Below are 14,739 nucleotides of genomic sequence, written 5' to 3' on the forward strand. Positions count from 1 at the left end.
CGACCCTGCGGTGATGTGTAAGTTTTTTCCCTGCAACTTCACACGAAATATTCGATGTTTTGGTTTTATTTATTTATTTATTTATTTATTTATTTATTTATTTATTTATTTATTTATTTATTTATTTATTTATGTTTTACTGAAAATATGTTTTTTTTTTTACTAGTAAAGATTTCCAGTGGTGAAGAAAGTACTAAAAACATGTACTTAAGTAAAAGTACAAATACGCAGATGGGGGTGCGGTGGGGGGTGTTGGTGTTCTCGCTAAATCCTGAATATACCCAATTTGGGTTGTCTTGGAGTTTTTATCGCAACCTGTAGGGTTTTTCCTGTCTGGGAACGAGAATACGACCTGCTGAATGAGACAGGTAGCCAATCAAAAAGTGCGGTGACGTCATAACAGAGGGGAATCCCAAACAGCTGACATATCGCGCAACTGAGTCCGCTGGATATCGGAGATGATATGTGAAAATGTTTATTATTAAATCTAAAGGTCATTATTATGTTTATTCAGTTAAAAATGTTAACTATGAAAAAACATATTCACCTCCAAATCATAGTGCAGCAAATAGAGCGGCTGCTCCCGTCGTCTTTCATCCACCGCCTTTTCTTTTTGTTTTATTCAAATGAGTCCACAAACTATCACTATTGCTTCTACATTGTCATCCGTGTTTGGTTATTCTAAATTCCCGCTATGTTGGGAGTTTTACTGGATTATCCTCTGGAATCGGGATGGAATCGATTCGTGTTGCTCCTGCCTTGGAGACTCGAACCTGTTGTACTTTTATCAGCTCTGTGGTCACAGAGGTTTGGAGAATCGGCCGACAATTCTTAAATCTTTCCGTCTAAACCAGACTTAAGACTCAAGCTCTACTCATCTCCTCTCGACCGCAGCCCAAACTCTCTCACTCTGGTCGCTATGGTAACGTTTATATATCCCTTCAAAATAAGATACAGATGCGCCACAAAAACGAACATTTTACTTTCAAAACTTTAACTCACGATAATGACTAACGGGAGCCCTGAGCTTGTTCTCTGCAACGAGACGGTCCCATCTGGGAGTGATGGGAGACAATAACACCCGAAGTGTTGCTTATATCCACAGCCTGCTTGGTCTCTACGTGGCGAAGCAGCTTGAAGCTCCATTGCCTCATTAGCAGCGGGTCGCCGCATGTTACGCAGAGCGGGCTTGTAACGTGGGACTCACCTACCGGTCCGGGATAAATCCATTCTCCTGTCTCTTCTCTGGGCCTTTTCTCCTTCGCAAAGAAACTTTCCAAAGACATCTGATCTGTTTCTTACTCATTTTGCTGCTTGTGGCCTCAGTGTTAGCGCAAGTAACCGAGAGAATCCGGTTAAAGGATTTTCAAAATAAAAGATCCTCCAGACTCAAATAATACATAAAACGGAAATATTTCACTATTCCTTGCGGGCCCGGTACCAATTGGTCCATGGACCGGTACCGGTCCACGGACCGGGGGTTGGGGACCACTGGTCTAGACCACCGAACCCGAGACCAAATCAAGACCAAGACCAGCACCCCGCGCTACATGACAATAAAATTAAGTTTACCTATCAAACGTGCTTCTCAAATTGATCTGAAAGATCCACATTCCCATAAAAACACCTAGATATTAAATACTTAGAGCTGAAATAAATTTAACCAGTATCAATTCAAACTCTTCTTCATTCTGTTTTGTTTCCATCTCTGTGCCACAATCCGCAGAGGTCTCATGCCATCCCTAAAAAAATAACGCCCTGGCAGTTGCCAATAGTGCCAATATCAGAAACCATAACTGTCTGCACTATTAAACCTAGCAATTAACAGTAAACAACGTTCAATGAACACTGTCCAAGGCACAATAAGCAAGAAGTAACCAAGGAGAAGGTGACTGTTCTCATCCACCCTCCTGCTGCAACGTCTGCCACCATGACAGGTGACAAAACAAAAAGCAATGAGCATGCTTTGTGTTCTTATGTTGTTTTATTTATTCGCCAATCAAATAAATCTATATATTTTTTAATGAAATAAAATAATAGCTACTTCAGTGTACACACGCAGAGCATTACAAGAACACAGTACGGCTCTCAGTGAGGCTTCAGTCCTATCAACCTTAGTAAAGATCCGTCCAGAAGAATCGGATTGTTCCTGAATGTCATATCAATGGACCTTACCACAGGGGCCGCTTTTCATTGGCTAATGCCCATTTCACGTCACAGCACAGCTACCACGTGCGTGACCGTCTCACAAACACAAGCTACAGTAGTAAACACATGCTAATGTACATTGTGGACTAGCAGACCGGCAGAAAGTTTTTGTGTCAGGACTCGAAAAAGAATGGTTCTCCACCGTCAGTGGGGTATCTGCACAGGCGATGTCAGGTATCCTGATCGTATTTGTGGAAATAAAATTCACAGATTTCCAAAATCTGAAACGGAAAGCCTTGCTTGGATCAAAGCTTGTGCACGACCGCATTTGCAGCTCAACCGTCGTAGGATCAATAAGTACAAAGGAGTGTCTTCTGGTGTAAGTATTATTGTTTTGCTTTCTTTGTGTTTAGTGAATGAAAAAAAGAAAGTCAATAATAAACACATCCATTATGAAAACCTTTTAGCTAAGTACAGCATAATGGCAGTACCGATACAACTTCTACACCTTGAAGCCTGTCTGTTACACAGTCTTACGTTAGCTGAACAGATCAATATGCAATGTGTACGGTATCTGACATACATTAAAGATTTTATTTTACCTGAAAAGGCTTTTTACTAAACTGTAATCGTGTTAGCCACGCTAGCACCGAGTACCGTGTATCAGGCCTAGGCATACTCAAACATTTGCCAACAACAGATATCAGTGATTTCAAAAGTAACCCTCAAAACCATGAATGCCCGACTTACCCAGTCTTGCAAGAACAATAGGCATCAGTGATCTTGTCCACAGCTATATTTATGCTGAGGGTGTGAGGATCTGCTGTTTTCCTCATCGACCGGTAGCATTTAGCTGCCAAGCGCACAATGTTGGAGGCATCACATGGCTCAAACACCTTGATGTCGTCCAAAAAAGATGACATGAACTTGTTGGTTCCCCTGTCCATTATCGTGGCTGATATTTTTTGAAAATCCGGCAGAAATGCTACACTAATCGACTCAGATATACTCTGCAGAAAGTCAGTCGAAATGAAAGACGCCATGTTTACACATAGAAACTAAGCTCCGCGAGGCTTTGTTTGTGAGACATGCAGCCATGTGGGACTTTCGAGGGGCGTTTCTGGGTGGAGCTTGGTAAGGTCCATGCAGACTTTGGTCACAGCGTTGTCCCATATATGCGACACCTCAGTCAACACCTCCACACAATAATTCAGCGCATGAGTGACTTTTTTTTAATCGCAGATGCAACATGTGTCTCTGTACAGCTAGCTTTGCTAGCATCACGTCCACAGATCTTATCTTTCTTTAACCTTTCCTTCCAAGTGATGCTAAAATTTGGACAAAGTCCCCACCGTCTGTGAAAGCGAAGTGCTGCTGATTTTACATGTCGCCATATCCATGATTTATGCAGTGCTATTGTATTACTGACGATTAGACAGATATCTTCTCCCGCTCAGAGGAAACCACTGCGCATGTCTGGAGCTCCACGTGCGAGTAAAGGGGGAGGCGATGGGTGACAACAGACACATAAGTCACGTTATTTCTTGGATTTTACGGCGCCACCTTAAGTCCCTGAGCTTCACATTTTAACAGAAAAAAGCGCAATGAGACTTGGATGTAACGAGTAACGAGACAGTTTGTAGAAATGTAGTGAGGTAGAAAGTAGAGACACTTACTGTAAAATGTAGTGGAGTAAAAGTAGAAAGTACCCATTATTAAATATACTTAAGTAAAGTACAGATACACGGAAATTGTACTTAAGTACAGTAACGAAGTACTTGTACTTCGTTACTTCCCACCACTGAGGATTTCATATTTATTTGTTCATTACTTTGTAGTAAAACACTCATATTTCTTTTATTTTTTAATTATTATTATTATTATTATTATTATTATTATTATTATTATTATTATTCTTTGTTAGCTATACTTCAAAAAGTTTTTTTTTTTACTGTTTTACTGCGTTACAATAAATGTTTTCCAGTTGGACTCAAAGTAATAGCATTCAGTTCATTATTATTATATATTTTATACTGTGCACAATGGTACATTTTGCATACAAATGGGGTAAATGTCATCACCAATGGTTATATCATATGTACTAAGTGTCATTCAATGATAATCAGTGATTTAATTTAAAGAAATTCCCAGTATTGATATGAAAAACACATTTGAGTGATGTTTTGCGATATTTATTTAGAAAAACATTTTGGCGAAGTTAAAAAAAATGCAAAAATGATTGTATTTTATCAGTAATAATTCAGACAGGGTAAAAGCTACAATAGTACTGACACCAGGAAACCATTCTTTGATGTCTTACCTTTACAGAGGTACCAAAAGTTTGCACTTTAATCTGATAACTGTGAGGCTTTTAGTGATTTATTTTTTGTATGTTTTTGCCTGCGGAAATTTACCTTTCCAACCTTAGGTCTTAAGAGGTAAAATCTGCCTATTTTAATAGTTCACACACCAAAATAAACCCTGATATACATTAATCAGAACAGTGGAAACCATCTTCGCACTACACATGAAGGGGGGAAAGAACAGCAGCTTCTGAGAATATTCTCAAAGGAGCTCAGGGAAAATCTTTTGCTCAATTCAGTTCAGATTTATTTATATAGTGCCAATTCGCAACAAATGTCTTGAAACGTGTTACAAAAAAAATTCAGTCAGACCTATGTTAAAATTGGTCTTAGTTATCAAACGGTACAGTCAGCTCAATTCATTATCCAAAGTAGTTTAAAATGATTTTTATCTAAAGAAACCCAGCAGACTGCATCAAGTCATTGACTTCCACTGACTCGACTTGCAATGTTAGTCATTGACCTTAACAACTAATTCATCCTGAGTCAGGTTTGAAACAAAAACAGTTTGTACTGTCATATCAGCAAATGTTATATTTCAAAGTAATTCTGGTTCTATTTAAAAGGAAATGATCAGCTGGAGGAAAGGAAGCAACAGCTGAACCTACCAATAAACTCATTACTCTCCATTAAGGGGCAGGCATCGCAAATTAGTCCAATGCCACAAATATAGTATTAAGTGTATGGTGTTTGTTAATGGTTCCTTATCACTTTTGCTGCTTTCTTTCATCACTTTTAACTTCTTTTTCCCTGTTGGATGTGTAACTCTCTGGTTTTTCTCTGTTGTTGTCAGTTTTCACTTGTTTGCTGTGGTTTTAGGTTCACGTCTTGGCTCGCAAACCGGCTGCATCGCATTCTGCAGATTTCGTTGTTGGTAAGAAATGAAGGCCTGTTTTGACCTTCCTTCTGGGAAGAAGGTGTTTTTGTTACTTATGTTAAAGCATCATGTTGCAAAGTAGAAGTAGAGGACTGTGAAAAAAAAAAAGGTTTGACCCAACGTTCCAGGTCAGAGTTAAGTAACTACCTGTATCGTTACATTGAATGTTTTGTTTGTAAAGTGCCTTGAGAAGACATTTGTAGGGTATTGGTGCTGTACAAATAAATTCAACTCAACTAAAGATTTATTTAAAATGTTTGGAAAATGAAGTGTGTACAAATAAGGATTTTTTTAAACATTTAAACAGTTTGCAGAAGTCCAGGAAATCACTCTGAATGGAGAAAATGTTTGGATTTGATCAGCCGACGTGTTTTTACCCCGTTTAGCCACAACTGCTTAGGTTGTAAACTGCTAGAAATTTTGGTTTGTAACATTCTGCCGTTCTGAAAAAGAAATCATGTAATGTTTATTGTACACACACATTGTGGTGAAAATATATATTTTCATCACAAACAGGAAGTCACACACAGCTATTATTTAATTTGAAATATCTGGTGATATGCTGGACATTTCACTGCATGAAAAGTGGGATTTTCAACTAGTTCTGTCGTGCGCATGGAGATTGAGGGCTATTGGCAAGAGGTTTTTGTCAGAGTGGAAAATTGTAGGGCACTGCCAAGAATGGTCAAAAGCGCTGTGTGTCCGTGTTTCCCTATCACCCCTCTCCCCTTGGGCCTAGGAGAGGTTTTCATATTTAAATGAAGTTGCTGGGAGCCATGCAAATGCAAATCAACTGTTGAGCACTGGCCTTTTGACTGTCATTCCTGTTGTAGCTAACCCATTTTACCTTCTGTTCACCTGTTTATTATTTCCAGGACCTGGGCAAAACCCCTCAGTGTTATTAATTGAGAAATAATGAGATTTAAGTATAAAACAGGCATTAATGCTAAAAATGTTCTAATGTTACAAAGTCACACAAATGGAACAGATTTAGTTTGGCATTCACCATCCAGCACCGAACACACTTAGCTCAACTTAGGGATGTAACCTTAACACTTAAGTCTGCATATCAAAGTACAATTTTCAGGGTAAATCTGATGATATATTGTCAACATTGCATGTCTGTCAAGCCCATCCAAGATTGTGTGGTGGAATGCAGACTGCTGTACACATTTCCAGGAGAAGTGTTTCTGCCAACGTGAAAACACTGAGCTTTATATAAAGCATCAGTTGTGTCATCATGACAAAGTTCCAATCATTTGCACATGTAAAATTATGGTCATTATAGTATCAGAGGCAGATGTTCATGGCATACTAAGTTGTTGTTGACTCTTCTGAAATTGTCTCCTAATCTGGACTTTGTGACTAAACATTCTCAGTACTTAATCACAAATACTGGAATACTGGCTCAAAAAGGTCTGTATTCCAACATGTACTCCTTCAAATGGGGATGTAAATACATGTTGGCATTGCAGTGCAATGGGCCAAATAGTTTAACACATTTTGAGACGTCTGTAGGTATTGTTCAGTTATAGACGTATGCCATGAAGAAGTATGTTTGGAGAAAGAATATTAAAACAATAATCTATCTTATCCATTAAAATATATTTTACATGTGTGTTAGGAGCACTGAAAAACTTAGTTATGGTTGAATTGATTATATAAAAGCAGAATATGCATGATTACATACAATAGACTTTTGTTAAACGTGATCTTACTTTGACATTCCTCCCATCTGAAGATTGATCATTGCACTGTGCAGGGGATGAACGGTAACCACGTTGAATGTTTTCATTCAGCAGCGCCTTCTCCTCCACCACTACACCTTGGCCGTAGTGATGCTGCCTTTGATGTGTTCGTTCAGGCATTGTCCTGTAAATGGTTCCATGTTTATTCCTTTCTGCACCGACTATTGAAGTGGATCCTCCCCTTTTGATCATCGGGGATTTGGTTGCAACAGTTAAAAGGGCTTTTCTGTTATGTAAAGTTTGATCAGACGTGTTTGAAATTCAACGTACAAAACCCAGAAGACGGTGTCACACACCGGACAATGCTGACCCTGTCTTTGCATGGTCTGTGTACTGGGGAAATTATCTGAATAAAGAAATCAGTCTTTGTAGTACTGTACATCAGTACAATAGTGAAACAAATTATCTGTAGTTTGTTTCACAAAGATGTGCAACGGACAGAGCTGTTGGTACCGCTAAAGAGATCAGTAATTCTTTCATTAGCACGGGTTCCTTAAAGTTTTTCATTAGCCAATCAGCCCATTTAAAGCAAACCAACTTTCTGCTGAACTTGGCATCACAGTATGCACCTCAAGTAGTGAGTAGCACTGAATCCACATTTATGTGATGATTTGGGCTTATAAAGGCTGTGGTTTTAATCTTTTCATCAGCTGATAAACAGCCTGTTTCAGTTTAATGGTTGTTTGCAATAAATTTCTTACTCAATATTTTTGGTCTCATACCCATTTCTTTTTTTTTCTGTGCATTTTGAAACTCTTCTTAGAACCTTTTTAGAATCCAACAGGGCGAAATATGAATTCTTCCCATTTGTCACCTGATGAGGTGGTCACAGGAACATGTAGCTGATAGGAGATGATGGTCTTGGAGGTATTATGGCACGGGTCCCCAAACTTTTTCCTGTGAGGGCTACATAACTTTTTCCTTCTCTGGTAGAGGACGGAGTCAGTTCGTAACAGAAAAAGTGTGATGTTTGCAGGAGTGCCTAAATGTAAAAATTTTCCAGAAAGCACAACCCTTTCTGGGTTCTTCACAGAAAAAAATCCTGGAAATAACACTATTTATTAAATAAATACTGTATTTTCCGGACTATAAGCCACACCGGACTATAAGCCACAACCCCAAAGTTTTCTTTTTAAACCAGTAAACATACACAAATAAGCCTCGGTTATCTCTGCCGCTCCAGGTTTTCCACAGCGATGCAGCAGCAGCAGAGGGGGGCGGACACCCAACATTTGAGTCATGACAGGTCAATTGAATATCACATTTATTACAGATGAAAAAGAAAAAGTTTCCAAGTTTAGATTTAACTAACCTGATTACGATAGTTTCCGAATGGTAACTCTAACAGTAAAAGTGCTGATCCTTCATGTCTGCTACTAGCACGTGCTAAATGAAAATAGGCGCTTCCTTAGATTTCAACGGCAGCTTGCATCCATTATTGTTGAACTACTGCCATCTACTTGATCCTAATATCTTTACCTCAAATTCTCATAATGATCCCAGTATTATTTAAAAAAAAAATGAAAAATCTTCTTTTTCCCCTCAATGCTATTTAACTGATCAACAACATTCTCAAATTTCAGTTCCCTATTAAAACCTTATTCCGTTTTAATGGGCTCTTTCTTCTTTTATTTCCAATTTTGAATTGGAATGATTCGCTTCCTGCTAAAGAGCCCCCTGGTGGTTGAAGGAAATCCACATATAAGCCACATGGTTCAAAGCTTAGGAAAAAAGTAGCGGCTTATAGTCCGGAAAATACGGCATATGAAAAAAAATCTAAATGCTCTCTGATATTGTTCAGGGGGCCAGACCAAATGTGGAGGCGGGCCGGATGCGGCCCGCGGGTCGTAGTTTGGGGACCACTGGTTAAGAGAAACAAACGCTACATACAGATTGATGCTTCTCCTCCTTTGAGCAGAGAGCGCATAAACAAGGACATCGGCGCCCCCCAGAGGCTGCAAGAAAAACTGCATATCTTTGAGTGGAACATGGTTAAGTCTATGTTAGAGATACAGAGAGGTACGTCAGGATTTTAGGGGTTAACGATTTATATAGTATTACTATTTATTGTAAAATGTTTCAATGATTGCATAAAAATCCAAGACTATTGGTCAATAGTGAGTGCTGTTTCCTGGGACTCTTGCTTTTATTTATAAGCCGACACCTGATATCATTATTCAAGGTAGGGCAGGCAGTTATCTTTGCTAATTGTCTCTTCAATGATATGATAACTACATTTCATTGCAAAGGAGACACACCTATTGTTTTTATGCTGCCATGGACGTTTAGACTGAAATCAACACAATTCTTTCATTAGATAGTACGTGCACTTTATTTAAGTCAAAATTTATAGTCAGACACAATTAGCATAGGAAATTCTCACTATATAAAGAATGAGTTTCATTACAAGAGAGACAGTAAGTCAAGACTTTCCAAGAAATTGGTTTAACTGAAACCATATTTTCCTGAATCAGGAAAACTTTGGGAAAATCCTTTAAAGAAGACTTCAAATTCCCCTTTTTGTCACCAAAAAAATTAAAAGAATAAGAAAAGACATTTCTTTCTTTCTGTTGTTCTCATCGATGTTCATGTCTTACAGCTTGAACAGTACAGAGAAACAGTACAGATAGAGATTTTTATGTGCAGTAGGTACATAAAAAATCCTGACATGACCCTGCATGGATTACTGGAGTACTACTTAACTAACCTAGAGAACTAACACAGAGGGTAGAAACAGGAAAATAGGTATAGCTAAGCCAGAGTGATGCCATTACCCAGGGGACCATCACATCCAGTCAGCTTCTTTCAGGCGCTGTACATCCAGACTTCATTGTGGTGAGTTAAAGCAAAGTACGACTCATAGAGAGCCCCAACATGAATGTCAGAAAGAAACTTTTTTCCTGCTTTAGTCAAGGCGTCTCTGAGGATTTTTTTGTTTTCCTCACCAGTACTGAGGCTTGGGGTTCCACCGTAAGACCTGAGGAGAGGGAACAGAAAAGTTGAAACCTTGTGTGGCGCCGCTGATCTCCTCTTCTCTCTCCTCCACCCTCCTCACTTTCTCTCTGCTACGCTACAGCTAGCATAGCCCGTTATGAATGCCCAGGCTAGTTAGCATGGCTATGGATGACGGGGGATAAACAGTTTTCCTGTAAGTTGTTTTTCTGTCACTAGCACATTGAGCAGCAAGTATAGGAGGATTATAGACAGCACTAAGACCCTCCTCCTGGTTCTGATTGGCTGTTTTTGGTCGGGAGTCGTGCATTTCTTCAGACGGCAACAGCAGCTCAGGGAGGTGGTGGAGTAGACTGATCTTTTCACAAGATATAACATTATCTGTAATGTTATACTGTCAGGACATGCTGACACTTTTAACAAATATGTAGAATATATATATATATATATATATATATATATATATATATATATATATATATATATATATATATATATATATATATATATATATGTGTTAAATATGTAACATTTAATATATATTAAATGTTACATACTGCAGCTTTACTTAATTAAATGTATAATTTTTAAAAACATCATTAAACATTTACACTTAACTCTCAATAATTAAATATGTAATTAAATTATTAAATACGTGAATAAGTAATTAATTATGAAATTATGAAATATGGAAATAACTAAATTCCCCATGAAATAATTAATACCAAAATATAATTTTAAAGAAAACTTCTATTTGAAAATAGATTTAATTATTTCAATGTGCTTTAATTTATGTTCATGGCTCCTGTGTAAGAGCTGTTATCATGAAACAATGTAAACTGTCAAAAACTCAAATTGAGTGGGCGGGACTTGTGTGGCTCGTCCACAGATCCTGACGTCTGATTGGCTGCTCCACTCAGCCAGTCAGGACAAACTGACTACAGACAATGGACTGAGCACAGCCACGAAATGAAACATTAGGGTTGCAGGCAAACATAAATGCATACTATGCTTTTCTTTTTGAGACAAATGAATTAAAAAAAAAAATTTCTAGACGACCTTCATTCCACCTTCCTTTCCACTGGGTGCTTATAATGCACACCAATAAAAAAGAAAAGCTTGTTTTTGGTCAGCCTGTGGGTGTCCCTTGGGATTTTTTACCTGAAGTCTCCTCACCACAGTTTAGTCCACCTGTGCAATTATGTGTTCCTGGCCTTGTACATAATTGTTTGCCCCAGTCATTTGTCCCAAAGAGCATAGAGCCCTGTAAAAGTTGTTTTGGTTCAACACAATGCACACAGAACACTACTATGGCCGCCGTGTGACGACCCTTTCAGGGTCCTCGAACCAGGTCGTAGGCATTTTCTTTTAGATTTGAGAGAGATGGTGCGGTAATGGCCCAGAATCTTCGCAGTGGAAGACCTCCCTCCCAGGTGGACTTTTATGGGTTTTAAATACTTTAATGCTTAAAGTGATTAGCCTTATCTTCGACTCATGTCTATTTATCTTGGTTTCTGTATTGCCTGCTCCACCTGATCGCACATAACAAACCTTGTAACATCTTTTTTTACAAAAATATTTTCTACTGGGTTGAGTTCCAACAAGGCAACAATGCTCACCGGACATAGATGGTGGTGGCAGGTTTGTGCTCCACTGTGACCGATGTATCGGTGATCTCAGGCTTCGAGTCGGGTGAAAGAAACCACGACATGGAAGTAGAAGGAGTCTGACCCTCTGTTATGGTTATCAGTGTGGGCCAGCCATCGATGACCTCATAACCTGGAAAAGAAGACAAAACCATCAAAGAGAAGAACAATGTGTAGATAAAGCCTCTTAAAGTGGAAATACCAGTTTGACGTCAGCTGTTGTCACCTGAACTGCACTCTGGCTCCAGTGGGTAGCACTGGGGTTTCTCTTTCTCTTTCTCTTTCTTGTAATACACTGAAGGAAACCCTGACCTCTGGTACTTTGATTTCATTGTTCTGCTTTTGTGCTTCTGGTCTTTACTTCCTTCACAAGTTGCTTCCAAAACTATATTATTTAAGCAAAAAGATGAAGTTTAAGCTCCTGATTTACCCGCTGCTTTCTGTTTGTCGCAGAAAGCTCTCAGTGTCTTTGTTGCAGTCAAGAATGAAGAACTGTCTGTGCTGCTCAGCCTCACGGTTATCCAGTCAGTTTCAACATAGCGACGCTCCTCAAAATCCTGTTGCACAGCAAGCAAATAGAAATCATTTTTCTACTGACATAGAGAAACCACTAAACATTTGTTTTTGAGGTAACTGCCATCATTCCTACCTCGTTCGTCTCTATGACTTGGTACTTCGGACATGGATAATCACTGCAGGACGAAGACTGACTGCTGCAGGTTGACACCAAGACCAGAGTTACGAGAGTGAACAGCAGCTTCTCCATCTTCTCCTGACAGACTCTTCAGACAGACTGCTGTCATCTGTTCTTTTGCAGGAAACTCATCCTCTTAAAAATCCAGATGATCTAGTCAAACAACCCATCCCACATATTTCTGCAGCCCTGCCGAGAAGACTGGTGTTCGCTTGGGTGTGCTTTACAATTCCAAATTACTTTTCCATCGCATGCATCTTTTTTGAAAGCAATGAATCATTGCATTATGCAATGATTCATTGCATTATGCAATGTATGTGTTATGTGTTTTATCAGCTTCTCTTGAGATGTGACTTTTTCTTGTTGCTACTAGGAAAGTGGCTGTCTATTCAAGATCATTTAGAAAACGCAACAAAATCTCAAATTCATACTAGTTGTCTTGGAGCAATTTACATTTACACCCACTTTCAGGGTGGTCAGTATTTCTTTATTTTTGGGGGATTTTTTAAATAAATTTTTTTTTTTCATAGGATTTTTTTACGTGTAGGGTTAAATCTTGCAGCCAATGCATTGTAATATTTCCGGTAATATTTCTGCAAATGTAAAAATAAATCCCCATCATGCTATCTCATTACTATTAAAGCTGCAGTATGCAGCATTTATTAAAACATTATAGAGTTTTTTAAATATATTTGTTAAAACTGTCACCATGTTGTGACAGTATGCTAAGAGACAGATAATCTGTGGAAGGATCGATTTTCTCCAGTGCCTCCCTGTGCTACTATTGTGGTCTCAAGAAATGTATCGCTCTGACTAACTAGAAACAACCATTCAGAATCGGGAGGAGGGTCTTAGGCTTTCAATCAAGCTCATGTACTCACTGCTAAACTTGCTAATTTCTGAGAAGTGACTTACTGTTACAGGAAAACCAGCTGTCTGACCCCAACCATCCACAATCAGCTAAAATCTGCAGATACTTGAGAGTCCTTCTAAAATCTCCTACAGCTGCTTGTTTATGTTAATAGTTCAAACACCAAAATAAACCCTGATTAATCAGAACAGTGGAAACCATCTTCGCACTACACATGAAGGGGGGAAGGAACAGCAGCTTCTGAGAATATTCTCAAAGGAGATCAGGGAAATTCACGTCTTGGCTCGCAAACCGGCTGCATCGCATTCTGCAGATTTTGTTGTTGGTGACTCATAAAGGCCTGTTTTGAACTTCCTTCTGGGAAGAAAGTGTTTTTGTTAGTTATGATAAAGCTGTGAAAAAAAAGGTTTGACCCAACATTCCAGGTCAGAGTTAAGTAACTACCTGTATCGTTACATTGAATGTTTTGTTTGTAAAGTGCCTTGAGAAGACATTTGTAGGGTATTGGTGCTGTACAAATAAATTCAACTCAACTAAAGATTTATTTAAAATGGTTTGTAAAATGAAGTGTGTACAAATAAGGATTTTTTTTTAACATTTAAAAAGTTTGCAGAAGTCCAGGAAATCACTCTGAATGGAGAAAATGTTTGGATTTGATCAGCCGACGTGTTTTTACCCTGTTTAGCCACAACTGCTTAGGTTGTAAACTGCTAGAGATTTTGGTTTGTAACATTCTGCCGTTCTGAAAAAGAAATCATGTAATGTTTATTGGACACACACATTGTGGTGAAAATATATATTTTCATCACAAACAGGAAGTCACACACAGATGTTATTTAATTTAAAATGACCTTGTTGAAAAAAAAAATCTGGTGATATGCTGCACATTTACTATTTTTTTGGTAAACCAAAGAAGTGTTTTATTTTTGCAAAAAATAAATACATAAATAAAATTAAATAAAAAATAAAAAGAATGATCAGAAAAACAGTGCCAATAATTAATAATAACTGGGTCAATAATTAATAATTGGCTCATGACAACATTATGTATATTTTTGGGCAGAAAATAAATTTAAAAAAGTAACATGAACATGAACATGAGCTACGTGCTGTAGTTCAAACCCAGCACTCTTAAATGTTAGTGTCCACTAGATGGCGCCAAAAGACCAGCGGCTTTAGTGTAGAGGGCGGGACTGAAGCAGGATCCGGGTTATTGTCATCACTACCACACCTTATCATCCTGGCTCTCTGGATATGAACCTGCAGCCTGCTCTCCTTGCAGCCCCCCTTCCTCCTACTCCTCCTCCTCTTCCTTCTCATTTGCCGGACAGCTATAGTGCGCACTGAGCAACGGCAGTGCGCAAAAGGGCCGGCATGCACCTGGAGGAACCCACCCTTTAAAGCCGGTTCCAGACTCTGTTCGGAGTTTCACCCGGATTG

General features: G+C 38.7%; 1 protein-coding gene across 1 annotated transcript; it reads right to left on the reverse strand.

The window, feature by feature from the left end:
- Positions 1-9,430: 9,430 nt before the first annotated feature.
- LOC145555058 (uncharacterized) lies at positions 9,431-12,597 on the reverse strand. The gene is made up of 4 exons (XM_081616247.1): positions 12,384-12,597; positions 12,165-12,291; positions 11,708-11,867; positions 9,431-10,113 (listed from the first exon to the last, which is right to left on the reverse strand). Exons 1-4 carry the CDS (start codon positions 12,498-12,500, stop codon positions 9,942-9,944), a joined length of 576 nt encoding a protein of 191 aa, XP_081472373.1. The 5' UTR covers positions 12,501-12,597; the 3' UTR covers positions 9,431-9,941.
- Between the last annotated feature and the right edge of the window lie 2,142 nt (positions 12,598-14,739).

Source organism: Poecilia reticulata, chromosome 15, assembly GCF_904066995.2.
Source record: "Poecilia reticulata chromosome 15, P_reticulata-male-v2, whole genome shotgun sequence".
NCBI lineage: Eukaryota > Metazoa > Chordata > Actinopteri > Cyprinodontiformes > Poeciliidae > Poecilia > Poecilia reticulata.

Coding starts and splice junctions, on each gene's coding strand:
- LOC145555058 (XM_081616247.1), bottom strand. CDS start 12,500: ATGGAGAAGCTGCTGTTCACTCTCGTAACTCTGGTCTTGGTGTCAACC. Junction 11,868..12,164: donor CGACAAACAGAAAGCAGCGG/GTAAATCAGGAG, acceptor CTTCTTTTCCAG/GTTATGAGGTCATCGATGGC. Junction 10,114..11,707: donor GCCACCACCATCTATGTCCG/GTGAGCATTGTT, acceptor CCCTCTCCTCAG/GTCTTACGGTGGAACCCCAA.